The sequence below is a fragment of the Choloepus didactylus genome, chromosome 4, assembly GCF_015220235.1.
Source record: "Choloepus didactylus isolate mChoDid1 chromosome 4, mChoDid1.pri, whole genome shotgun sequence".
Lineage (NCBI taxonomy): Eukaryota > Metazoa > Chordata > Mammalia > Pilosa > Megalonychidae > Choloepus > Choloepus didactylus.
In genome coordinates, this window is record NC_051310.1 from 80321172 (window position 1) to 80349042 (window position 27871).

General features: G+C 35.9%; 1 protein-coding gene across 5 annotated transcripts in view; it reads right to left on the bottom strand.

Annotated features, from left to right (window-relative positions):
- The window catches only part of LRRC28 (leucine rich repeat containing 28), a 190259-nt gene that overhangs the window by 140202 nt on the left and 22186 nt on the right, over positions 1 to 27871 (bottom strand). For all 5 annotated transcript variants that reach the window (XM_037832926.1, XM_037832925.1, XM_037832922.1 and 2 more), the window contains exons 3-5: positions 27696 to 27736; positions 12840 to 12877; positions 12091 to 12228 (exon numbers count right to left, since the gene is read on the bottom strand). In XM_037832926.1, the coding sequence (XP_037688854.1) occupies positions 12091 to 12228; positions 12840 to 12877; positions 27696 to 27736 (217 nt within the window). The remainder of the gene's footprint in view (positions 1 to 12090; positions 12229 to 12839; positions 12878 to 27695; positions 27737 to 27871) is intronic.

Sequence of the window (27871 nt, forward strand, 5' to 3'; positions counted from 1 at the left end):
ATCTAACGGGTAGGGAAGACTAACAACTAGTGATATTTGTTACAAGATGTAAGGCCATTCATATTTTGAACCCTTCATCACTTCCACAGCCACAACTTTATCTTCAACTTTTTCTCAGTATTTTGTAAATAAATATACAGTGAAAACTAAAGCAAATCGCCTTAACACCAAAGCATCTAATTAAAATTAGATTTTTTTAATTTAAAATAATGTCAACTTTTTAAAAAGGTCTAGTAAAAGGGATAAATAAAGAATTGTGATGCCAATTGTGTGTGGGGGGTGGTAACAAACCGTAATCAAAGTAAATTTTGTTTAATTGCTTCTCATTATACAACTCTTGGCAAATCATCTTGGCAAATCACAAAGCTTTTCATTCATTAAAACAATCCTTTAACTCCAAAATTACTTGCAGAACAGACAATTTGGTTCAAATGAAAATCTTTAGCTAGCTAAGCATAATTTACAGATGTAGTAGGCAATAAGCATATATAAATAACAAATGAAAAAAATAAAACAAAATGTTTCAGATTGAAGACATTATTTTTTAGGAAATAACTATTTCAGCACATAAGGTATATTCTGCCATCTAATTTTTCTTCATGATTCACAGTTTGACATGAAACTTTTTGATCATGTCATAAAACAACAGTATTCTGAAATCAAGGTGGAAAATCTAACTAAAGCTATCAAATAACCATGAAAATATAATCTTTGTTTATGTATTTAAAACTTGCTTTTCTGCAAAATTGGTTAATGTATTCAATGTACCAAATTACTCTATTAACATAAGAAAAATAGGGTTAACAGTTGATAGCTCCCTAGTAAAAATGAACCATGAACCCAAATTTTGCCAACCATATCAAAAGGTAGAGTAAAAATTATTCCATAGCACTTCTAAAATACTGCAAGCTGATTCAGATCCAAAATATAACAATTCAATCTTTGAATTCCCACTTATAAGTTATATCCAAAAGAAACATATTTTATAAGTACTCAAGAAACTTCACTCCAAAAAACTAAGTACACTGATATAGTCATATTTTTAATACCCTTAATTCCTGGTATTCAGAATCAACAAGTGGTTATGAACCCAGTATAGGCTTTTACCACAGCAACCGTTAACATTTTTGGCAATTTATTTAAGTGGAGGCTTTTAATTGGGGAAGCAGTTTATCAAATCTGCATTTGGAAAGATAATCCTGACAGCTGTGTGGATAAATGTAGAGAGCTATAACAGACAATATCCAAACCCGGATGGACGGCTCCTGCAGGCCACTTAGCCACCAACTCAGTCCCTCACAGCACGCATGGCTTCTCCTTGGACTTTTTGACTGACCTCTGTGCTGTTCCTGTCCCCATATAGCATCAAACTTGGAATAGATTATGGTGAAGTAAATTAAACTGCACAAAGGCAGGGCAGAGAAGTACTGAGCACACAAAGAGTTTGGAAAAGCTCACCTCAAGATTTCATACTGGATCACTAGCATTAGGATGTTATCTGATTTAGGAGCTCAACTTGCTAAGCCCAGTGACACAATTGATGGTAGAGACTCTCCGACTGCAGGCAAACTTTTCTCCTTTTGCCTTTTTGTTTCTTCCCAAGTAGCAACACAATGGACCTTTGTTTTCCAGACATTTGGCAAGTTTTCTACTTTTTCCCCTCACACCTTTCCTAAAAAGAATTATTTTCTGTATTTATTTGACACCAAGAAGGATGCATGATTCAGACAATAAAACTTTCTGTCTTTTAGAAGAATTTTAATGGCTATTTTTATTCTAAGGTTTTGGCCTTATTTTCAAAGCTTAGCAGTTTGTAAATACAGTTTAAAAGCTTGAGCAGGTTTTATCTATATAATCTACATATAATTGATTTTTTAATAAGTTAATAAAGTAACTCTATATCTATAAAGGATATTGAAAGAACAAGTTTTCTACATATGAATTTAGGGCTCTGATAGAAAAATGTATCATTTATTCAGTGATCACCCAGCAAGCTGAAGATTTCGTAGATGGTTAGATTCTGTCCCTCCACCCATGAAGCTGTCAAACTGGGTTCTTAACCACTTGGCAGTGCACTGAAGCAACGGCTAACTGGGTCCAGATTTTTGTTCACATTTTATAGCTCTCACGTCCTCTAATACATTGCATGGTACTTTCAATCAGTCAGTTTGTTAAATAGGTCAAATGAGAAGTCCCCCAGGTCATGTAGATAACCCCAAAAAATAAAGTCTACTAACATATCTTGCCGACCAGGTGACACCAGAGGGAGATCCTGCCAGAGATTAATTTTTTTAAATTCTGTTTTTTTTAGTGAAAGAACTGCTTGCTATATGTGCCAGTTCGATTGTATTATGTTCCCTAAAATACCATTATCTTTGATGCAGTCTTGTGTGGGCAAACATACTAGTGTTGATTAGATTTTGGAATCCTTTGAGTGTTTCCATGGAGATGCACCTCCACCCAACTGTGGATGATGACTTTGGTTGGATAATTTCCATAGATGTGTTGCCCCGCCCATTCAGGGTGGGTCTGAATAGTAAGCTCAGGCAGAAGGAGCAAGCTTGCTACAGCCAAGAGGGACACTTTGAAGAACGCACAGAATCTACAGATGAGAGACAGTTTGAGGATGGCTGTTGAAAGCAGACTCTTGCTCCAGAGAAGCTAAGAGAGGACAAATATCCCAAGAGCAACTAAGAGTGACATTTTTGAGGAACTGCAGCCTAGAGAGGAACGTCCTGGGAGAAAGCCATTTTGAAACCAGAACTTTGGAGCATATGCCAGCCACGTGCCTTCCCAGCTAACAGAGGTTTTCCAGATGCCACTGGCCATCCTTCAGTGAAGGTACTCGTTTGTTGATGACCTACCTTGGACACTTTATGGCCTTAAGACAGTAACTGTGTAACCAAATAAAGCCCCTTTATAAAAGCCAGTCCATTTCTGGTGTTTTGCATCCCGGCAGCATTAGCAAACTAGAACACTATATTACTAGCATTGCTGTGGAATCAGTGAAAAGGGGAGTCACCATGGGAGGGTAAATCACCTTGGAATTGCTATGATATTCCAAAAGAAGGGTAATGAGGGTAAAAAGCCACGATTATCATGATTATTTGGGGAGAAGAGGTCCAATCAGACCTTTTGTGTTTTGCTGATTCCAAAAAGAGAGCTGCCCTACCTCGCGTTGACTTGAACGCTGGGGCGGGCAGGGACAGGAGGGAGAGAACAATGAAACCAGAACTGACCCCGTGTTCCTAAGGCCACCTGGCATTCCCAGAAACTATAATCAGAGAATTCAAATGTGGAGCACCTAGGACCACACTTATCTAGGTGAAGGTCAGCCTCGCTGGAGGATCACCATAGCCTGTGCCACCCCCAGCAGGCTCTGCCAATGCTGTCTTGGCAGGTATCAGTAAGCAACAGGGGAAGCTCAGAGTGATCAGTGTCCAGTTCCTTCTATGACCTCTGTAGGAAGAAGGGTGATCTGCTCCTTCCCACCTCCACCTTGGGCCATTAAGCACAGAGATTTCAGAACAATTTACATGGAAACAGGACAGACCTTAGAAGACAGACTAAATTTCATTCTAATAAAGCAATGAAAGCTGTGCAGGGAGGGGGGAAAAAAAAAAACTTGGACCATACTTGAATCCTGAATTTTAGGAGCTATTCATACTGGTTATATGTAGTGCATATTCTATGTCTGCGCATATTTTTAGTCATTAAAATACAAAAGAGACTGTTTTAATGCTTTTAATTTGGGCTAAAGTCCTTCCTTTTTGTTGTTTTTTGTTGGGTTTTTGTTTGTTTGGTTGTTTGTTTGTTGGTATACAAAACAACTTTCAAGCATAAAAGCATTTTCAAAAAAAAAAAAAATATGCTGAATAATGTGCCAGGTGTAAGCATCACCTTTTCTGATTCCTCGTTATTTTTGTTTGTTTGTTAGCTCAACCTTCTCTCATGGGAGTTCACAGAGGGTTTACAGTGACTCCCAAAAGCATCAGGCTCCTCTTCAATCAAGGGTTAGCTGGTCTCTCTAACTCCTCCAATGTCTACTGGCTTTTGTTGTCTTTATCAAGTGTCAGGCACTCAGTACTGGGCAAGGAGCCTGCACTAATGGAAACTTTCCCCCCATAATTCTTCATCTGTAGGTGGACAGTGTTTCTGTTCATGATAGATCACATCATTTTCCGTAATCAAGTTAGAAAAAGCCTTTGGAAGAAAATTAGTTTAAGTCTGTTCTGTAGCAAATAATGTTACAGTTTTGATACTGGGAGCAGAGGAAGGCAATATATAAATATTTAAGTGGAACTTAATTTTAAAAACTGAAAAGGAATGCAAGTCAGCAATCAGATGAGAAATCCAAACACCTCTAATAGGACTTCCGCTTCCAAAGATGACATGGTTACTGACAGGAGACTTGCCTCCCAGCAAAATACAATGATATATTTAGACAAAAATACATGAGGTAACTGTTTTCAAGCAACGGACAGGCAACACAGGACTGTGACCCTTGTGCTAAGAGAAACACAAAAGGTGAGTCCTGGATCTGGCCTGGCTTCTGCCGAATCTGGGCTGAATCAGGAAGGGGAGCCTGAGCAGAGCTCAGTAGACTCACAGAGCTGAGGAGACAGAGATCAGAGACTGGGGGTCATGGGAGCAGCTGGAAAATGCAGGACAAGGCACTGGAGAGGAAAAAGCTGAGAGAGCGTGGAGGTGGGCTTAATAAATAGATTGCTGCAGAGAACAAAGAAGTTAATGAACCAGAAGAAAAATCAATAGATATAATCCAATCTGAAGATCAGAAGAAAAACGATTGGGAAAAAAACAAAGACAGAACAAAATCTCAGTGGCTTGTGGAATAATATCAAATGAGCTAATGTGTGCATAACTGGAGTTCCAAAAAGAGAGGAAATGTGGGGCAGAAAAAATATTCAAAGAAATAACCATAGAAAACTTCCCAATTTGGGAATCCAGAAAACCCATGCAGGACAAATATAAAAAAAATCCTACATCTTGGCACATCATAAAAAAACTGCTAAAACCAAAGATAAAGAGAAAATTTCAAATGCAGCCATAGGAAAAGACATTACATACAGGGTAATAATATACAAAATAAAACTGACTTCTCATCAGAAACAATGGAGCAAGAATAAAATGGAAGGACATCATGAAAATGCTAATAGAAAAAACCTTGTCAACTCAGAATTCTAAACCTGGGAAAACATTCTTCAAAAATGTTTCACAACCATGAGAATGGCTACTATTAAAAAAGTGGAAAACAACAAGGACTGGTGAGGATACAGAGAAACAGGAATTTAGTGCATTGTTGGTGGGAATGTAAAGTGATGCAGCCACTGTAGAAGACAGTTTGGCAGTTCCTCAAAAAGTTAAACACAGAATTCCCATATGGCCTGACAATCCCACTTCTAGGTATATACACCAAAGAAATGAAAGCAGGGACTCAAACTAATATTTGTATGGCATTGTTCATAGCAGTATTATTCATAATAGACAAAAGGTGGAAGCAACCCAAATGTCCATCAGTAGATGAAAAGATAAACAGAGTGTGTTTATACATTTAATAGAATATTATTCAGCCATAAAAAGGAATAAAGTTCTGATACCACACTAATACATGGATGAACCGTGAAGACATAATGCTGAGTGAAATAAGTCCGACACCAAGGGACGGATATTGTATGATTCCACCTATAAGAAATTGCTACGAAATGCAAATTCATAGAAATTGAAAGTACAGTAAAGGTTACCAGGGGTGGGGGGAGAGGGAGAATTGGGAGTTAATACATAACGGGTATAGTATTTCTGGTTGGGATGAGGGGAAAGTTCTAGTAATGGATGGTGGTAAGACTAGCACAACATTATGAGCGTGATTAATCACACTGAATTGTATGCTTGGGAGTGGTTGACATGGGAAAATTCATGTTGTGTGTTTCCACAATTAAGAGAGAGAGAGAGAGGGAGGGGGATTAAAGACATAATAACAACTAAAGTCAACAGATGATTCCCAGACTGGATCCAACAATGGAGAAGAAAAGGCCCAAAAGGACAATTTAGGCAAATGAGAAAAAAATGGAGTATAGATTGTAAGTTTTATAGCAATGTTAAATTTCTCAACTCTACTAAAAGTGGTTATATAAGTGAATATTCTTGTTCTTGGGAAATGTACATCATAGCATGAAGTATTCAAGGAGCATGATGTATTCAACCTACTCTCAAATGTTTAGAAAAGAGATAAATAGAAAGCAGATGATAGAAAGACGAACAAATACAGATAAATGGATGGAGAGATACAGAATGATATGGCACATCATTAATGAAGAAAGAAATACAAGTTAAACTAAAAGCAAATTAAATGTGAATTAAAACAATAATGCAATACAACTTCATGTCCATTAAGATGGATAAAATTAAAAACAAACAAACAAAAAAACACCTGATAACATCAAACCTTGGCAAGGATACAGAGTAACTGGAACTCTCATATACAACTAGAAGAAGTATAAAATGGCACAATCACTTTGAAAATTTTTGGGCAATTTCTTATAAAGTTAAATATATACCAACCCTATAAACTAGCATTTCCACACCTAGGTATTTACCCAAGAGAAATGAAAACATATGTCCACAAAAACCTTATACAAAAATGTTTATATTAGCCTTATTCATAATATTCCAAAGCTAGAAACAACCCACGTAAACCTCAAGAGGAAAATATACAAGCTGTATATTCATACAATGGAAAACTGCACTACAATAAAAAAGAATGAAATACTGACACATGCAACAGCATGGATGCATCTCAAAACATTATTTTACATTAAATAAACCAGACACAATGTACAAACCGTATGGTTCCATTTATACATAGTTCATCAACAGAACAAATTAATCTATAGTGATGGAAAACAGATTCAATGGAAAAGGAAAGAGAGAACTTTCTGGGGTGATGGAAATGTTCTATATTTTGATCAGGGTGTTGGCTACATGGTATATACATTTGTCAAAAGTCATAAAAGTGAACACCTATAAATTTCACTGTATGTAAATTTTACCTAAAAAAAAAAATACCCTGTAAGACAGGACTGAAACATGAAGAATAAAAATCAAAAGGAAAATACAAGAGAGGAGATGGTCATGAGTTAATAATTGTTGAGGCTGGGTGCTGGGTATATGGGATTCATTATACTATTCCATCTACTTTTGCTTTTGCTTAAAATTTTCCATAATAATTTAAAAAAAAAAAAAAGGAAACTGGATCTGCTTAGAAAAATAGGGCTTTGAGGCTCCACTATAGACCATGACTCCAATAATTTTTAGCTGGGAAGACTTTTTTTTTTTTTTTTGCATGATCATTATTTATTCATCTTGAAATCAAGTTAAACACGAACTATTAAAATAACCTTATCTCTAAGGCTGCAGTCTACAGACCATGCCAAGAAGACCTCTAAAGCTGGTATACCCGAACACCTTCCTTCAGTCTGCGATGAAGACATTTCTTCAGCCCAGATACTGTCAGTGCTCCACTCATAGCCTCGGACCTGATCCATCTTCAGCATTCTCTGGCCTACTATTCACTGCCAGGGTCTCTACTCCTGTGCCTGAGGCCTTTTCAGACCACATGGAAGGTGGCTGCTCTGCCCACAGTGTGCACAGGTGCTGCCTGCCAGGACTGCCCGCACCCAAGAAACTCTCAACCTATGACTTTTGGGAGTTGATGTACAAACACTTCGGCTCCCTCAACCCTTGAAAAGGATGATTCCAAGGGTTGCGTTTTACATTACTTAGGATGAGGCTCTCATTGCCCATTGCGCTGGCTGGCTGGTCAGGTAATCACTCTGTATGGGCTATCTATGCTTTCCTGTATCCTGTCACCACTCCATATTGGTGTTCTCTGTACCTCCCCAAAACCAACTTGCATTCAGGGAGAAGGGCTGACCTAACAGAAAAGGTAGCAAGTTAATTCTTAAAAGGGGGAGAAAAAACAGGTGACTAACAGAATGAACCAGTGCACAGATATACCACTGATCACGCTTTTGCAAACACTGGACTTACCACTACCAATAACAGCCTTTGCAATTTCAAAGTACCACAGTTAAGTAAATAGGAGAGTTCAATATACAAGTAATCCTGCAGCCTAGATGAGCTGATTTTTAACCTTTGGGTTACTTAGAGCTCTTTTGATTGCATCTCATAGGCACCAACTAGAGGTAACTTAAGCACAAAGCCTCTAAGGCTCAGGAACAGAACTAGTGACTAGGATACAAAAGAAAGGTTAGGAAGTCTTCTGCCACCACCTTCTCTCTGTGTATCTGCTTCATCTTTCTCTCTTTTTCTGTTTCCCAGTCCACATGACTACTGCCAGCACCTCGCAAGTTTATATAGTATTGTGTAGTGGCTTAGAGAGAAAGACTGATTGATTTTCTGCCTCCCCTCCTCTCTCTTTCCTTCTCCCCCAGTGGCCTCTTCCAAAATTCCCAGGAAAAGAACTGACTAGTCCAGCCTGGGTCAGGTACCTACACCCAAACCAATCAATTGTGGGCAGAAAGCAATGTTATATTATAGAAAAAAGGCAGTCCCTGCAATCCAATAAAATGGGAGAAGGGGAAATTCCCGGGAAACAGGTATTGGCAGACAACCCAATGGGTCGTGGATCTGTTTGAGACTCTAATGAAAACACTGGGCCTACTTCACAGCAATATGTGCATATCCACAAATGTCAAACTGTGCATACAATTTAAGGAAGTTCAAGAAACCCCTGAAATCCATCCTTAAGCTCTAATTGAAGAATTCCCTAGATCCAACTAGATCTTCAAGTGTTCCAAATTTCTTAAATGTTGCTCTAAAAAGTTTCAAATTTTAAATATCGTATATGAAATTATTATAGTCAATGGTTTTCAACCACAACAAATAAACATGGTGAAAGTTAGGTCTTCTGAGAGAATGTAATAGGTAAGAAGTCTGTTTATAATAGAAAGGATTGTGTGGTAGAGACTATTAAAAAACAGATACCACTGGCATCTACTGGCATCAAATTGGGACAGCATGGCAGGCCCTCACATGTTTTCACTAGAGAAGCATTTTCCACAGCATATCCCCAAACATGATCAAATATTTGGGCATGTGTACCTAACCCCCTACCCGTTCAACTCATAATATTTCAAACTGCCTCATAAAGAGATGTATAAAGTGAATTAAATAATTAGTAAGGCCTAGTCTCCTAGTCTGTCACTGTCATGGTAGCCTAGAGAGGAAAAATATTTACACATGGCTCAATCACATAGCTCTTCAATATATATAGCTTTGTTTATACGTAATTTTATTCAAAACAAGCAAAACCAAATACAGACAATAGAATTAAAACTAGGAAAATGAAATTCAAGTAAATGCCTCAAATCTCTTGTGCAACAAGTTGAGATATAAATAAAAAATAATATGAAAGTAGTCAGATTAATATATACCCTTCAATGGTTATTAGGAGGTGGTCAATGTTATTAAAAGTACGTCCTCTGAAAACGAGTCCAGACTTCAACTAGCGATATGAATGAAGCAGATGTGGTTAGGACTAGGGCAAATCGGGCCAAAGGGTAAAGAACAATACTGACTGCATTTTAAAACTTCAAATTCCATGTGAGATCAAGGGAAGAGATGTTTAGTTGGTGTAAGATCTGTATTTCCTAAACAATTTAACTCGTACAGTTTGTTCAGATACCATAACTACATGGAACTTTTAATAGGAAGTGAGACCTGGTAGGTTTGCATAGGTTAGTGTGAAATAGTGACGTATCCCAAAGTAATTTGGACAGAGAATAAAAATATATATGCAGGGCCCCCCTGAGGAGCTGGGAGAAAATGCAGAGGTGTTGGACTTCCTCACCTGGATTGTTGCTGATGTTCTCACAAACATTGAGGACTGGCGGTTTGATATGCCAAGCCCTCTATCACGGGACTTGCCCTTGTAAAGTTCATCACTGCAAAGGAGAGGCTAAACCTGCTTATAATTGTGCCTAAGAGTCTCCCCCTGAGTACTTCTTTGTTAATCAGATGTGGCCCTCTCTCTCTAGCTAAGCCAACTCAGCAGGTGAACTCACTGCCCTCCCCACTATGTGGTATCTGACAACCAGGGGTGTAAATCTCCCTGGCAACACAGGATATCACTCCCAGGGATGAATGTGGACCCGACATCGTGGGATTGAGAACATCTTCTTGACCAAAAGGGGGATGCAAAATGAAACGAAATAAAGTTTCAGTGGCTGAGAGATCCCAAATGGAGTCGAGAGGTCACTCTATTGGGCATTCTTATGCACTATATATGTAACACTTTTTAGGTTTTAATGCATTGGAATTGCTAGAAGTAAATACCTGAAACTATCAAACTGCAACCCAGTAGCCTTGACTCATGAAGATGATTGTACAGCAATGTAGCTTACAAGGAGTGACAGTGTAATTGTGAAAGCCTTGTGGATCACACTCCCTTTATCCAGTATATGGATGGATGAGTAGAAAACTGGGGACAAAAAAACTAAATGAAAAATAGGGTGGGAGGGGGAGGATGATTTGGGTGTTCTTTTTTACTTTTATTTTTTTATTCTTATATTCATTTTTTCTGGTACAAGGAAAATGTTCAAAAAATAGATTGGGGTGATGAAGGCACAATTATATGATGGTACTGTGAACAACTGATTGAACACTTTGGATGACAGTATGGTATGTGAACATATCTCAATAAAACTGAATTAAGAAAAAAAGTACATCCCTAACCTCTAAGAAAATATTTAATGGGAGGAAATGACTATGTTCTACTATAAAATGTTCTTATATTACATACAGGAAAAGACAGAATAATAGAATATACAGAACAACAGTTAAATAGAATTATATTTCTTACTTGTTCCCTAAAAGTACATAAAAAGAACTTCACAAGTATACAATATACCTTGTATCTGTTTCATATATGAGAATATTATCAAAACTTACAGTATTATCTTTACTCCTACAATTCCCAAGAATCTGTATAAGAGAATCTAATTTCCTTAGTCTGAATACATAAGCATGATAAAAGCTAGAATGATGAAACATCATTGACCCTTATTACGTACAATACCCTCTAAAGGAGAGATCACATTCCTGTATGTATGGAAAATTTTTGCATCAACTATGGTTAGGAAAAATAAAACACTTATTATATAAGGTTAAAATTACATGTTTTTCATCCTTTCGTGTGACCCTGAAGACCATTTCACTTGGATATACTAAAAAGACTGGTTGGTGTTCCTGAAACAGTTCCAAAGGAGAAATGATCCCGGCCAGTTGCCCAGCATCTGTAGCTTCCTCTGCTCATCCTTGGCTACACAGTAACTTTCATGTAATACCTGGAGCACAGGGCTTTTTATTTTTATTTTTATTTTTCAATCATACTTCACCTTTTCCTAATGTGGGAAATGATACGTGACAGTGAAATGTGCAATTGTGTTGCCTCTCATAACAAAGCCAAAGGATTTAATGTGTGGCTCAAGAGAAAACAGGACTGTATTACATGTACATCACAATCTAATCAGGTGTTCAGTAGGCAGAACTGACAATTGTTTCTAGAACTCAAACTTAAATTCTGCTAACGTCTAACATGCTTTTTTATTAAATCAAAGTTAATATACATCAATTACCCTATTGGTGAATGAGAGAAGACAATGTATGTATCTGCCCTTTGGATACTAATATGATTACCTTCTGCAAAGTTCACCTAAATTCTCTTATATGAAATTCAGAACTGAAATGACTTTTTGTCCAAATATTTCACCAGGGCGGTGATTCTAAGGGGCCCTGACTGCAATGCACAATTTGTAGTAACTGCAGCTTTGAAGTATAAATGCCACCTTCTTATGTCTGTGGCAGGAAAAAGACTTGTACAATTCAGCCACGCTCCTTAGTTTCATCTTCAAACAAATGGACAATTCAAATACAGACATACCCATGGACCACTGCCTGGGTACACAGTGAACAACATGAACAAAAATAAATGTGGAATAAAAAAAAAAAAAAAAAAAAAAACACCTATTATGTGCTATAGACTATGATTACCTGGAGGTAGGAATTGTAGTTGGTTATTAGCTAGTCGAAGATGACGTAAAGCTCTCAGACGACCAATTTCTGGGCAAACAATTTCTAAGGTGTTGTCACTAAGATCCAGACACTGGAGTTTTGCAAGGGACCCGATAGCTTCCAAAGAGAAAAGAATGGCAAGGGCAAAATGAATTCCACCCAGATGTCAGGCCAACCCTTTCAGGCAAACATTCCAAGTTAAAATATATAATGCTTAATCTCTGTCTCAGTTGTTCACAAGACAGTAAGAATGTAGATTAAATTTTATGGAAGTGACAATATTTCTACCTCAAGAATAAAATATAGTAACTTTTTAAAAGAGCACAAATAAAAACATAAGACTTCATAAAAACTGCTTGAATAAATAATTCATGAAATGATGCAGAAGGTCATTTTTATCTAACCATAAGTCTTAACTGAATCTCTTAAATTTAGAACTTATTTTATTATTTACCTAACAACAATTTATCTAATAATACTGTAGTTAACCATTACAACCACTTTAGACTTTCTACTTATTTAGTTGTTCTTAACAGAACTTACTAAATTAGAAAAAAAAAAAAAACAAAAAAAAAACAGCTTTGAACCTAATGTAATTTAAAGACACTTTATAACCAAAATTCCATAATTCCCAAACCAAAAACAGGTTTAAAAAGACAATTTGTTCTACTTATAAACCAAAGCTGACACTTTACTGTCTCCTAACTGAAAACTGGAAGAGAACTTACCTTCTGGAACTACAACAATGTTATTTGAATGAAGGTACCTGGTGGAAAAAAAAGAAAAGGAAAAAAACACGGCTATTAACCTTCAGCACTCTTACTAGATAATGTTTACAAAATGCTCGCTGAGAAATTCATCAAATATAAAGGGACCAAATTTCTTTATTTCACACCCTACTCTGCTGCACTAACACAAAATACATGGTTATCAAAGCTAACTGATAACACTTTGAGAATAATGTTTTATGCTACAATTGCAAATGTTAAATCTACTTACTGGTTTAGTAGCTATTTTTAAATAAAAGCATGCGTAATAGACAAATGATAAAGTCATTTTTTTACTCCATAAAACAACTAATTTCTGTATTTCAAATATTCATGTTTTCAGAAATGCATCTATTGGGTAAAGGAAGATAAAACTGCTATGTAAAAGGAGATGCAACTTTTAGTTTCTAAAAGATAACTTCACAAAATAAGCAGATCAAAGACATTCCAGCCAGCATGCTTAGGAGAACCAAGAATAGAGAGATTAAATATTCATCACTTATTGTATCTATAGAAATTCTCAACTGTCAAGGTACAGAATTTATTTCACAACAAAAGGAATTTAGGAAGAAATCAAATTCTTTTCTAAAAAAAGAAAGTTGACACAGGCTGGCAAGTCCAGGCAAGCCTAAGTAAACAACCTTTTTCATAGTAAAGTATCTTTAGCACACTCTGGTGGAGACTCTATACAATTGTCAGTAACCAACTATTCAAGGCAGAATAATAAATTGGCTATGGGAAATCATACAGTACTTTAAGAAAAACAATTTTATTAATTTTGACAAAAGAGAAGTAGATTTTGGTAAAGTTGAGCCTCAAATCTATACTTCTATCATCCTTCATAAATCAATCTTTATGATAAAGTATTTTAAAATATAACTTTGAAATTTTCTTCTACAGTTATTTTTAAGTCTACTGTCAAATGTTAAGATGCCAGTGAACAAAGAATGAGAAACACAGAAATTTAATAATTTTACAAAGATTACTTTATGCTGAATTAAATCCATTTTGGAGCAGGTATTAATCTGCTGAGTCTAACATAATTTAAGCAAGTACACCATTCTATCCTATATTGTATTCCTTGCTTTGTGTACATGAAATGATTCCACATTTTAAAAACAATACTTTTTAAACATTAATATTAGGAAGGAATCCTTAAATATTTTATCAGGTGACTCTCAAAACTGCCAAAAGACTAAATGTAAATAGGCATGGACACATGCACATACACACATCCATTGTTACATAAAACCCAGAGTGCTTAAATACCAAAATACAGAGACTGCTGGTTAAAAAACAATTTTTTCCTAACCAAATATTTGCCTATTCTCCCAACTAAAGGTCTACCTATAAAATCGTGCAGATCAAAATATGAACAAAAGTACTCACTATTATGATTGATATCAAAAAGTACATTTTAACACATGAAATTAGCTACATTATAAAAAAGATGCAACAGAAAGCAGTATGGAGCGTTCCCAACCCTGCCTACACATTAGAATCACCCAGGGGCCTTTAAAAAGATTGGTGTCCAAGACCACCCCATACCAAGTGCAATACCTTTTTGGATGCAGGGAGCTGGACTTCAGTATTTTTTTTAACCCCCCAGGTTATTCTAATGTGCATCACAGGAGAATCTTCACTGGTGTAGCGAATCTGAGAGCAGGCTCTGGAACCAGAATGCATGCATTGCAACAGTCATGTGACCTGGAAAATTACCTAACCTCTCAGTTTCCTAATACATGAACGCAGATTATGATAGTACCTATAACATAGGGATGCTGTAAGGATGAAGTGAATTAACAAATGTAATAATAATATACCTAACCATTATGAAGCACTTAGAACAGTATTTGGCTCACAGTAAGAGTTTAATAAATTTTATTGTTGCTGTTGTTACAATTAATAATCATGGTGATCATAACTCATTTGTAGATACAGGCTTCGGACTTTTAATTTTAAGTTGAAATGTTTAGTGATTCAGTAATAATTAATTTTTATCATGCTTGTCAACTCAAAGAATGGAGGAACCCTTATTCATTGCTGGTGGGAAGGCAAAATGGTTCAGCCACTTTGGAAGATGGTTTTGCAGACTTTATAAAGTTGAACATAAAAATACCATACAGCACAGAATCAGATTCTTATATATTTACCCAAATGATTTGAAAACTTTTATCCACACACAAAAAATCTATATGTGAATGTTTATAGCAGCTTTATTCATAATTCCTAAAGTCTAGAAGTAAACAAGATGTCCTTCAATAGTAGAATGGATTAGCAAACTGTGGCATATCCACACAATGGAATACCATCCAGCAAAAAGAAGGAATGAGCTATTGAGTCGAACAACATAGATGAATCTTAATTGCATTTTACTAAATAAAAGAATCTCTGCCCAAAGACTACATATTGCACAATTCTTTTATGACATCTAGAAAAGTCAAAACTACAGGGAAGAAAATAGATTAGTTGATAGGGGCTGACTAAGCAATCAAAAAACTCCCTACAAAGAAAACACCATGACCAGTGGGCTTCACTGGTAGATTCTACCAAACATCTAAAGAAGAATTAACACTAATCCTTCACCACTTCCTCAAAAAAGAAGGCAAAGAGGGAAACTTTCCAACTCATTCTATGAGGCCAATACTATCGTTACCAAAGCCAGACAAAGACATCACAATTTAAAAAAAAAACAAAACACCGCAGACCAATATGGAGATTCTCAACAAAATACCAGCAAACCAAATTCAGCAACACATAAAAAGGATTATACACCATGACTGAATGGGATTTACCCCAGTAATGCAAGGTTGGTTTAATTTAATATCAATCAATGTAGTACATTATATTAAGAGAATAAAGGACAGAAACCACATGATCATCTCAACACACACACATGCACACACACTGCATCTGACAAAATCAAAAACCCTTTCATGTTAATACACTCAACAAACTAGGCATAGAAGGGAACTTCCTCAACACCTTTGAAAAAACTACAACTTATGTGATGCTTGCTGGCAAAAGACAAAAAGTTTTCCCGCTGAGATCAGGAACAAGCTAAGTATGTCTGCTCTCTCCACTTCTATTCAACACTGTACTGGAGGCTCTAGCCAGTGTAATAAGTCAAGAAAAAGAAATAATTAAATTTAGAATAGACAGTAAGAAGTAAAACTATCTCTATTTGCAGATGTCATGATCATGTATTTAGAAAATCCTAAGGGATACAGAAACACTATTAGAGCTAATGAACAATATCAGCACAGTTGCAAGATACCAGATCAATATACAAAAAGCAGTTGTATTCCTACACACTAGCAATGAACAATCCAGAAAGGAAATTAAGAAAATAATTTCATTTAGAATGGCATCTAAAAGAACAAAACCCTTGATATAAACAAAAAAAAAGTGCAAAAGTTTTACACTGTGGGGGGGGGGCGGGGGCAGGGGACAGCAAGATGGCAGCAAAGAGAGGAGTGAAATTTAGTTAGTCCCCTAGAACAACTAATGAACAACCAGGTACAACTAGTAAATAATTTGGAATAACTGCTGGGGGACAATCATGTCTGTCCACACATGTTAAACCAACCTGGAGTGGGAGGAATGCCTAAGATCACAGCATAAAATCCGTAAGTAAAAACTGCGGAACTGTGCCAGGAAGCCCCTCCCCTCATGGCAGGCTTAGCTGCAAAACCACATTGTGGTAGAGAGCAGCACTCTCTCAGCAAGCAAAAATAGCTCAACCGAGCTCCAACTGGGGTTTTAATGAACAACTATGGACTACTGAATACAAACCACAAACCCCCAACAAGCAGACAGAAGCTTTTAGTGACAACTGACCTTAAAGAACCAGAAGACTCATCGGTCCTGGGAGGGGGAGCCCAGAAGACCAGGTATTACTCCTGGCTGACTCCTGGCCCCCTCTAAAAGGGGGCTCTCTGTCCTTTTTTCTCTCTCTCTCTCAACCTAAGGAGCTCAGAAGAGAGAGCCGCAGCCATTTTCAGTGGAGAAAGCCTCAGCCATTTTCAGTTCTCAGTACTCTGACCCAGACAGGAGTGAAGATAGCAGAGTCAGAGAGGAAATTCAACTACAAATGATAACTCCCTAGGGGGTATATCTTCCCTAAGAGTAAGGAGGTGGGGCCCAGGTTTCCCTTCAGACCCAGACCCCAGAGCCTGGGGGGAAACAGCCAAAACAGAAACTGAAGCCAAAATACATCTCCTTACACCAGTCGGGAGTGACAGGCTGACAGACACCACCTCCTGGACAGGTTAGGAATGCACAGCGACGGGAGACTTCACAGGAAAGCCTGTCATTCTTCTAACATACACTGTGAATATAACCCCATTCTGAGACCTGAACCTGTGCTGGTCTGGGAAAATCTGACCGGAGTAACCAAGGAAACCAGATGCCTAGACAACAGAAAACTACAATCTATACTAGGAAAAATGAAGATATGGCCCAGTCAAAGGAACAAACTTACACCTCAATCAAGATACAGCTGAGATATTGTTTCACTTTAATGAAACAATCTATTAAAGATTTTCAAAGAAATATGCTAAATCAAGTCAAAAGCCAAATCGAGTTCAGGGAAGATATAACAAAAGAGATGAAGGGTATAAAGAAAACACTGGGCAGACATAAGGTAGAAATGGAAAGTCTGAAAAAACAACAGGCAGAATCTACAAAAATGAAAGGCACAAGACAAGAGATGAAAAACACAGTGGAGACATACAACAACAGATCTCAAGAGGCAGAGGAAAACACTCAGGAACTGGAGAGCAAGACACCTGAAATCCTACATACAAAAGAACAGATAGGGAAAAGAATGGAAAAATATGAGCAATATCTCAGGGAATTGAATGACAACATGAAATGCATGAATGTACATGTCATCATGGTCCTAGAAAGAGAAGAGAAGGGAAAAGGGACAGAAGCAATAATAGAGGAAATAATCAACGAAAATTTCCCATCTCTTATGAAAGACATAAAATTAGAGATCCAAGAAACACAACGTACTCCAAACACAATAGATATGAATAGACCTATGCCAAGACACTTAATAATCAGATTATCAAACATCAAAGACAAAGAGAGAATCCTGAAAGCAGCAAGAGAAAAGTGATCCATCACATACAAAAGAAGCTTGATAAGACTATGTGTGGATTTCTCCGTAGAAACCATGGAGGCATGAAGGAAGTGGTGTGACATATTTAAGATACTGAAAGAGAAAAACTGCCAACCAAGAGTCCTATATCCAGCAAAACTGTCCTTCAGATACGAGGGAGAGCTTAAAATATTCTCTGACAAACAGACAATGACAGAGTTTGTAAGCAAGATACCTGCTCTACAGGAAATAGTAAAGGGAAAACTACAGACAGATAGGAGAAGACAGGAGTGAGAGGCTTGGAACACAATTTTGGTTGATGGTAGCACAGCAATGTAAGTACACTGAACAAAGATGACTGTGAGTGTGGCTGAGAGAGGAAGGTTAGGAGCATGTGGGACACCAGAAGGAAAAAGGAAAGATAAAGACTGGTAGTGTATTAACTCATTGAAACCTAGAGTGCTCAACAATTGTGCTAAAATGTACAAATATGTTTTTACATGAGGGAGAACAAATGAATTTCAACTTTGCAAGGTGTTAAAAATAGAGTGGTAATGGGGAAAAAAATACAATCAATGCAGACTACGGACTATAGTTAACAGAAACATTGTATTATGCTTCCTTTAATGTAACAAAGGCAATATACCAAAGCTAAATGCCTTTAAGAATGGGACATAAGGGAGGGGTATGGGACTCTTGGCATTGGTGATGTTGTCTGACTCTTTTATTCTACTTTAGGTTAACTCTATCTTTCCTTTGGTTGCTTTTTAGCTGTCATGTTTTTGTGTTGTTTTTTTTTCCCCTTTCTTTTTCTTTTTCTTTTATCTTGCTACCTTCTTTGACACTTCCTCCTTCTTTGTGGAAGAAATGGAGATGTCCTTATATAGATAGTGGTGATGGTGGTGAATACATAAATACATGACTATACAGGGAACCACTGATTGTTTGCTTAGGACAGAAAGTATAGTGGGTGAACAAAACCGTCTTTAAAAAAAAAACAGATTGATGAAGAAACCTTGAGGGCACTACATTAAGTGAAATAAGTCAGACATACAAGGACAAATATTGCATGGTCTCACTGACACGAACTAATTATAATACGTAAACTCAAAGACATGAAATATAAGTTACCAGGATATAGAACAAGGTTAAATAATGGTTGCTTTTTCTGAGTAGAATGTTCAACCACATTGAACTTAAGTGTTTGGAAATGGACAGAGGTGATGGTTGCATGTTATTGTGAGAATAACTAACAGTGCTGAATGGTGTGTGATTGTGGTGGAAAGGGAAGCTTAGAGTCACATATGTCAACAGAAACAAAGTTGGAGGTTAAAAGACGGGAATGTATGAAACAGTGAAACTTGTGGTGGACAATCTCCATGATTAACTGTACAAACATTAGAAATCTCTTTCATGAACTAGAACAAATGTATGACACTAAAACTAGAAGTTAATAATAGAAGGATATATAGAGAAAAATGTATACCTATTGCAAACTATGTACTAAAGTTAGTACTTTAACGTTCTTTCATCAATAGTAATAAATGTACTATACCAATACTATGAGTCAATAATGGAGGGGAGGGCGGTTAGGGGTATGGGAGGATTTGAGTTTTCTTTTTTTGTCTTTGTTTCTTTTCTGGAGTAATGAAAATGTTCTAAAAATTGAAAAAAAAAAATAATTGTGGTGATGGATGCACAGCTGTATGACGGTACCATGGGTAACCGATTATGCACTTTGGTTCTTTGGATAATTGTATGGTATGTTAACAATCTCAATAAAATTGAATTAAATAAAATAAAAAAGTAAAAAATGTTTTACACTTATCATTACAAAACATTGTTGTAAGAGATTAAAGACGTAAATAAATGGAAGACATCTCACATTCATGGATCAGAAGACATAATATTGTTAAAATGGCAAGACTCCACAAATTGATCTACAGATTCAATGCAATCCATATCACAATTGCAGCTGCATTTTTGCCAAAACTGACAGGCTGATCCAAAAATTCACATGGAAATACAGGAACCTAGAATAGCCAAAACAATCTTGAAAAAGAACAATGTTGGAGATCTCATTCTTCCTGATTTCAAAACCTACTACAAAGCTACAATAATCAAGACTCTGTTACATTAGGATAGATACATAGATCAGTGGAACAGAATTGAGAGTCCAGAAATAAACCCATGTGTCTGTGGTCAATTGATTTTTAACAAAAGTGCCATGATAATTTAAGGTCTTTTCAACCAATGGTGTAGGGACAACTAGATATTCACATGTAAAAAAAACAACTAAATCACACTGTATACAAGAATTAATTAAAAATGAATGAAAGATTTCAATGTAAAAGCTAAAACTACAAAAGCTTTAGAAGAAAATATGGGGGTAAATCTTTGTGACACTGGATTAGGAATGGTTTCTTAGTTATGACACCAAAAGCACAATCAACAAAAGAAAAAATAGATAAATTGAATTTCATCAAAATTAAAAACTTTTATATTGCAAAGGACCCTATCAAGAAAGTAAAAAGACAACTCACAAAATGGATGAAGATATCTGCAAAACATATATCTTGTAAGAGTCTAGAATCCAGAATATATAAAGAACTCTTACAACTCAACAATTAAAAGAAAAATAACCCAATTTTAAAAATGGGTAGAGGGTTTGAACAGACATTACTCCAAAGAAGATATACAAATGGCCAATAAACACATGAAAAGATGCTCAACATCATTAATCACTAGGAAGATTCAAATCAAAACTATAATGAGATACCTCTTCACACTCACAGGGATGGCTACAAACAAAAGGATGGACAATAAAAGTGTTGGTAGGGATGTGGAGAAATTGGAACCCTCCTATGTTGCTGGTGAGAATGGAGAACGGTCCAGCCACTGTGGAAAACTGTTGTTGGTTCCTCACATTATTACCATATGACCCATAAATTCCACTCCTAGGTATATACCTAAAAGAATAGAAAATATCTTTTCACATAAAAACTTGTATACCAATGTTCACAGACGCATTATTCATAATAGCCAAAAAGTGGAAACAGCCCAACTGTCTATCACCTGACGAATGGAAAAAAAAATGTGGCACATCCATGTCATGGAATATGATTCAGACAAAAAAAGGGAATGAAGTATTGATACATATTATTTTATGAGTAAACCCTGAAAATATTATGCTACATAAAAGGAGACAAAGAAGGCCAAATAATATATAATTCTATTTAAGTGAAATGTGCAGAATAGGCAAATTCACAGAGACAGATGTACATTAGTGTTTGCCAGAGGCTGGAGGAAGTGGGGTATGGAGAATGAGTACTAATGGATTTATTTTGGGGAGATGAAAATGGTCTGATGTTCACAAAAAAGTATATACAGGCATATCTCATTTTACTGTGCTTTGTAGATACTGCATTTTTTACAAATTGAAGGTCTATGGCAATTCTGCATCCGGCAAGTCTATTGGTGTCATTTTTCCAACAGCATGTGCTCACTCTGTGCCTGTGTCACATTTTAATTAAGGTATGTACATTGTTTTTAGACATAATGCTATTGCACACTTAAGAGACAGCAGTATAGTGTAAACATAACTTTTATATACACATGGAAACCAAAAAATTCGTGAATTGCTTTATTGTGATATTTGCTTTACTGAGGTGGTCTGGAACTGAACCCACGATATCCCTGATATATGTCTGTACGTGAATATTCACAGCCGATTTATTTATAATAGACAAAAATGATAAATAATCAGAATGTCTTTCAATAAGTAAATGATCAAACAAACTGTGGGGCATCCATACCAACTAAAAGGAACCAACTATTGATATATGCAACAACTTGGGTGGATCCCAAGGGAATTGTACTGAATGAAAAAAGCCAATCCCTAAAGGCTTAATAGTGTATGATTCCATTTATATAGCATCCTTATAATGACAAAATTATAGAAATGGAGAACACAGTAGTGGTTGCCAGCATTTGAGGGCTCAGGGACGAGGGACATGTATAAAGTTATAAAAAGGGTAGTGCAAGCGATCCTTGCTGGAATGGAGGTGTTATCAATCTTGACAATGGTGGTGATTCAACAAATCTACCCTTGTGATAAAATTGCACAGAACTAAATACACACACACAAATAAGTGCACATAAAATTGGTGAACTCTAAATAAGATCAGTAGATTTCATTGATGGCAATTTCTAGTGATCTTGTTCCATCGTCACGCAAGATTTACCATTGTACATTACCATCGGTAATGTCTTCACTGGGTGAAGACTTCATTGGATTTCTCTGTATTATTTCTTACAAATGTATGTGAATCTAAAATTATTTTAAAGTGATAAATTAAAAAAAAGAAAATCACTTTTCAGGCAAACAAAATCTGAGAGAATAATGGGAATAACTATAAAAGCCACTTTTCTCATTTTTAACTTATTTTCATTAACTTTCAAAAGCCAAAATTATAATAACATTTTTCCATTTTTCTCTCAGTTCCAAATCTGCCTTCTTTGTCCTCCTTTGTGATCCTGGAGCTGGACACTGCCAACATTTCTCCTTTGAAGCTGCCCTGGCAAAGAGAAGATGTTGCAATGACTGCAAGACAAAAGCAGCAAGAAGGCACTTCTCTTCAGGGTTGTATTCCCTCTGCAATTTTTTACTCAGCACAGAGCCAAGACTGGGTGACACCCACTTTAGAAGACCTCACGTACTAGCTCAAGTCATAGTCTCAGATTATGAACAGCCCCTCTTTTGCGCAGCTCTGGCCATACCCTCCCCATCCATCAAGCCACTTCTACAGAACAGCTTTAAAGACTCCCAGGCAAATGGTCTTACCACCAGTGTCACTTCTGCAGTAAGCTCTGCCACACCCCCAGGCAAATGCATCCCCAGCAGCAGGGTGCTTCTGCAACCAGTTCCAGACAACCAACAACCTCCAGCAACAGTGAATCGATTCCACAGGCAGCTCTGGCCTAAACCTCTGGTAAGTTTCTTCACCACCAGCAGGCTGCATGTTCTTGTGGTAGCCATAGCTTATTTGAACAGGTCTAAATCTCAGCCAGAGGGTGAGTTCCTAAGCCTTTAGTCCCTTTTTTATTATCCAAAAAGGGAAGAAATATGGACTCAAGGGACCAAAAAAAAAAGCCTAAGAAAACACACACACACAATGTCCCAAAGGCACTGCAGAGCAAACAAAATCTAGCCAATTCTGGAGGGGAGTCAAAACTTAGAAGGAAATGGCACTGGGTGAGTACTCCTTTTTTTTTAACTGTATTTTGTCTAAGGCAGAGTACAGACCACTACCATGCAAAGTAGCTAAAACTCTAATAGAAAACTCCAGTCTTGCTAGCCCAAAGAGCCAGTTGACAGAGTTCAGGGAAATCACAGCCACTAGAAAGTGATGAAGGGAGAATATCAGAAAGGAAAAACCTAGAGGGAGACAGAACCCAAAATTCCTTGTGTAAACCTTGCCTAAAGTAATGGTTGACCCCAGAACCATGTATATGAGAAACAAACTCCAGCTAAAGATAAAAGAACTGATGGTCACTGCCTAGACATCCCTGAAGATTGGGAAAGTGATTAAACTAGAGGAAGGGATAGCAACAGACAAGATAGAATTTAACAACGGATTATGAATACTGAATCTTTATATAATTTTCTTTTTCTTAGTTGCTAGGGTATCAGAATAGTTAGAAGGAAAGAATGGGAAATGGTGGAACTGCAACCCATAGCATCCTTGAAGCTTGTTCTATAGCTACTTATTAAATTGTAATTTGAAAGCTATATCTTTTTGTATGTATGTTATATTTCACAATAAGGAAATAGCTGAAACTATGGTACTATAACTCATAATAACTGGAAATTTCTTATACACCTATTTGTTAAATAATACTTTGAAAGATATATGTATATATAATTTATATATATGTATATATAATTTATATATATATATATGTATATATAATTTATATATATATATATATATATATAATGTATAATAAGGAAATAACTGGAATTGTAACCTATAATATTCTTTGAAATCTGCTCTCTAACTATGTGTTAAATTGCACTTGGAAAGTTATCACTTTTATGTATATATATTATATTCTACAACAAAAAAATATGATATAAAAAAAGATAAAAGAACTAAACTGCAATTTAAGCTGTCCTCCAAGAGATAAAGTTTACCATTTGAGTCAAATCAAGTAAATTACATCAAAACAAAATATGAACACACTTTTAAGGAAGATAACAGAATTCAGAATCCAAAACATAATATTCACAATTTCCAGGATATGATCTAAAATTACTCAACACTATACAACAGGAAATGTGATCCATTATCAATAAAAAAAGACAAAGAATGGATAATTCAAGATAATCCAGATGTTTGAATTTGCGAAGATGTGTTACGTAACTATTAAAACTATGCATAGTGATCTAAGGTAAAATATGCCTATAAAGAAAAAAACAGGAAATCTCAGCAGAGAAGTAGAAACTATTTTTAAAACCAAATGAAAATTCTAGGACTAAAAATTTTACTACATAAACAGAACACAGAATGAATATAACAAAGGAGTTAATGAACTTGAAGACAAATCAAAAGAAATTATCCATTCTGAAGTGCAAAAGAAAAAAGATTAAAACAAACAAACAAAAACCATGAACAAAGCCTCGGAGGTATGTGTGACAATATCAAAAGATCTAACGTGTAATTGGAGTCCCAAAAGGAACAAGAGAATGGAGCATAAAAAATACTTGAAGAAAAAATGGTAAAAAAGGTCCCAAACTGGTAAAAGACATGAATTCACAGATTCAAGCAGCTCAGCAAACTCAACAAAGATAAATGAAAAGAAAATCACACCTAGGCACATCACAAACAAATAGCTGAAAGCCAAAGATAAAAGAAAAATCCTAAAAACAGCCTAATAATGACATAGACATACAGGTAGGGAATTATTAAAACACCACTGACTTCTCACGTGGATCTATGAAAACCAGAAGACAATGGAAAATATTTTTAAAGTGCTCAGTGAAGAAAACTGTCACATGAAAATTCTAGTCTTTCTATATGTAATTCAGTTAGGAATCTCATGTTGCAGTCTTCATCCTCTTTTTGAGTAAAGTGCCTAAGGATTCTTTTCTTTAGCTTCAAAGTCTGGAAAAGCTTTTGACAAAATTCAACATCCATTCCTAATAAAAATTCTTGAGAAAACAGGAATGAATGGTGTGATGGGCAGCGTCTAAGATGTTCCCCATTGATCTCCACCACCTGGCACTTATGTCCTTATGTAATAGCCTGCTCTCAAATGTGGGCTGGACCTAGTGACTACCTTCTATTGAAGAAAACATGCCAAAAGTTATGAGATGTCAATTCCAAGATTACAGAGTGACTATGGCTTCCATCTTGCACACCATACCTTGCTCTCTTGCTTACTCATTCTGATGGAAGCCAACTGCCCTGCTGTGAGCAACTCTATAGAAAAGTCAAGTGACAAGAAAGTTAGGAAGGCCTCTGGCCAGTAATCAGCAAGGAACTGAAGTTTTCAATTTAACAGTCTGTAAGAATTGAATCCTGCCAACAACCATGGGAATGAGCATAGAAGAGAACCCTTCTTCAGTTGAGCCTTCAGGTAAGACCACAACCTTGGCCAGCAACCTTGACTGCAGCCTTGTGGGGGACCTCAAGACAAAGGGCACCCAGCTAGGTCATGTCCAGATTCCTGATCCAAAGAAAATATGAGATAATAAAGGTTTGCTGTGTTAAGACACTACATTTTGGAGTAATCTGATATGTGACAACAGATAATTAATAAAGATGGATGTTTCCTAAACACAATAGACCATGCATACCTTAGTTCTAAAGTAGGCATCTTTCTTAATGGGGATCCCTAAAGGCATTCCCATTAAGGTCAGAAAGAAGACATGGATGCCCATATTCTCAACTACAATTTTACATCATTCTGGAAGGACCATCCAATGCAATTATACTAGGCATAAGATTTGGAAAAGAAGAAATAATACTATTTGTATCTGCAGACAGAGTATACCTGGAAACCCTAGAGAATCAATAATAAAACTGACTCAAAGAATAAAAGAATTCATTAAGGTAGCCTGATATAAAATTAACATGTAAAAATCAATAGCATTTATATATAACCAATTAGAAGATAAAACAGATGAGAAACCCTCATTTACAATAGCAAAAAATAAAGAAATGTTTAGAAATAAACTTTAGAAATGTTCAAAACCTAAATGACAAAAACTACAAAGAATCCCTAAAAGACACAAAAATAGAACTTAAAAAAGTGAAAAGCCATCCTTATTCATGGAAATACACACTGATGTATTTAGGGATATGTAACTTACTCCCTAAGGCTCAGGGAAAAAAAAACAAATAAAAACACATATACTTATGTATAAAGAGAATGAAAGCAAGAAAATGTAAAGCAAAGGGAGTAAATGTCAACAAGAATGTTTAAGCTGAATCTAATTGAGAGGAAATAATCACACAAATCCAGACATCTATAAAAATCACTTTTTTTAAAAATTGGGGTAATTTAAATATGAACTGCAAATTAGATGATATTATTGAATATCAATTTCCTTAGATGGATAAAGATATTGTAATTATGTAAAAAAATGTCCTTTTTCTTAGGAGATACATGCTAAAGTATTTGGGGCAAAGTATTATACCATCTGCCATTTACTTTCAAATGATTCAGAAAAAAACAAGTGTGTGTGTGTGCACACGTACGCATGTATGTGCATGCGTGGACGTGAATGTATATGAGAGGACACGGGAAAGAAGGAAAGAGAAAGCAAATGTGGCAAAATGTTAACAATTGGCAAACTTAGGCAAAGGTATATAGTTGTTCATTGTACTAAATTTTCAACTTATCTGTTGGTTTGAAATTTTTCAAAATAAAAGATTGGGGGGAAAAAGAGGAAATGATAGAGACTTCCAGTTTGAAGATGGAGATGTTAAGTCAAGGTATCTTCACTTTACCTCCTAAAAATCAAGCCAAATAACAAAGAGAAAGAAGAAAGAGAAATGTAAATTCTTCCTTCTACAAAATTAGGAGGCAGTTGGGAAGAAAGGGAAATAATATCTATCTAAATTTCTTACCTTCCTTAGTGGTAAGTCAACAGATACTTGAAGCTGATGTACTAGAAAACATATATATATATAAACACACACACAAACACACACACATATATGTACATACATATACATGTATGTAAACATATATAAACATATTATTTAGCATTATGGAGCTAATCATCAAAAGAACTAAAACAAATGAAGTGTGGAGGATGCATAGAAGGAGGCTTTATATTTTAAATCTCATATACTGTCTTAATATTTGTATCAATTATCACATGTAGTAATAATAATAGATTTTTTTCAATTACAAGGGTTAGTCAGAAAGATTCTGTGACAAAGATGCTGTACCCAGAGAAAATGTATCTTTCACCAACTGGTGAGCTCATGTGGAGTTAAGATAGTTAAAACACAAATTAAAGTGGTAAAATACTTTGAAATTCGACTGGGTTTGGCAGTATTAGAGGTCTACCTACAGGACTACTATGATACCAAAAAATAATAACTTAGTACATTAAAATGACATATCCTATTATTTCAAATAACTCAAATTTATTTTCATTCTTGTTTTTTGAAAATTTGAGTAAATAGACTCACAGTTCCACAAGGTTTGGAAGCTTCTGAGCAAGGTTTTCTGGCTGAAAATTAAAAACTCAGAATTAAATTTTATTTTTGAAAGACATATAAACATTTCTAATCAGCTTTCACACAAAGTACTGTCCTTTGTGGGGCATAAATTTTAAGAAGATAATTTGAATATGATAAATCAGCAG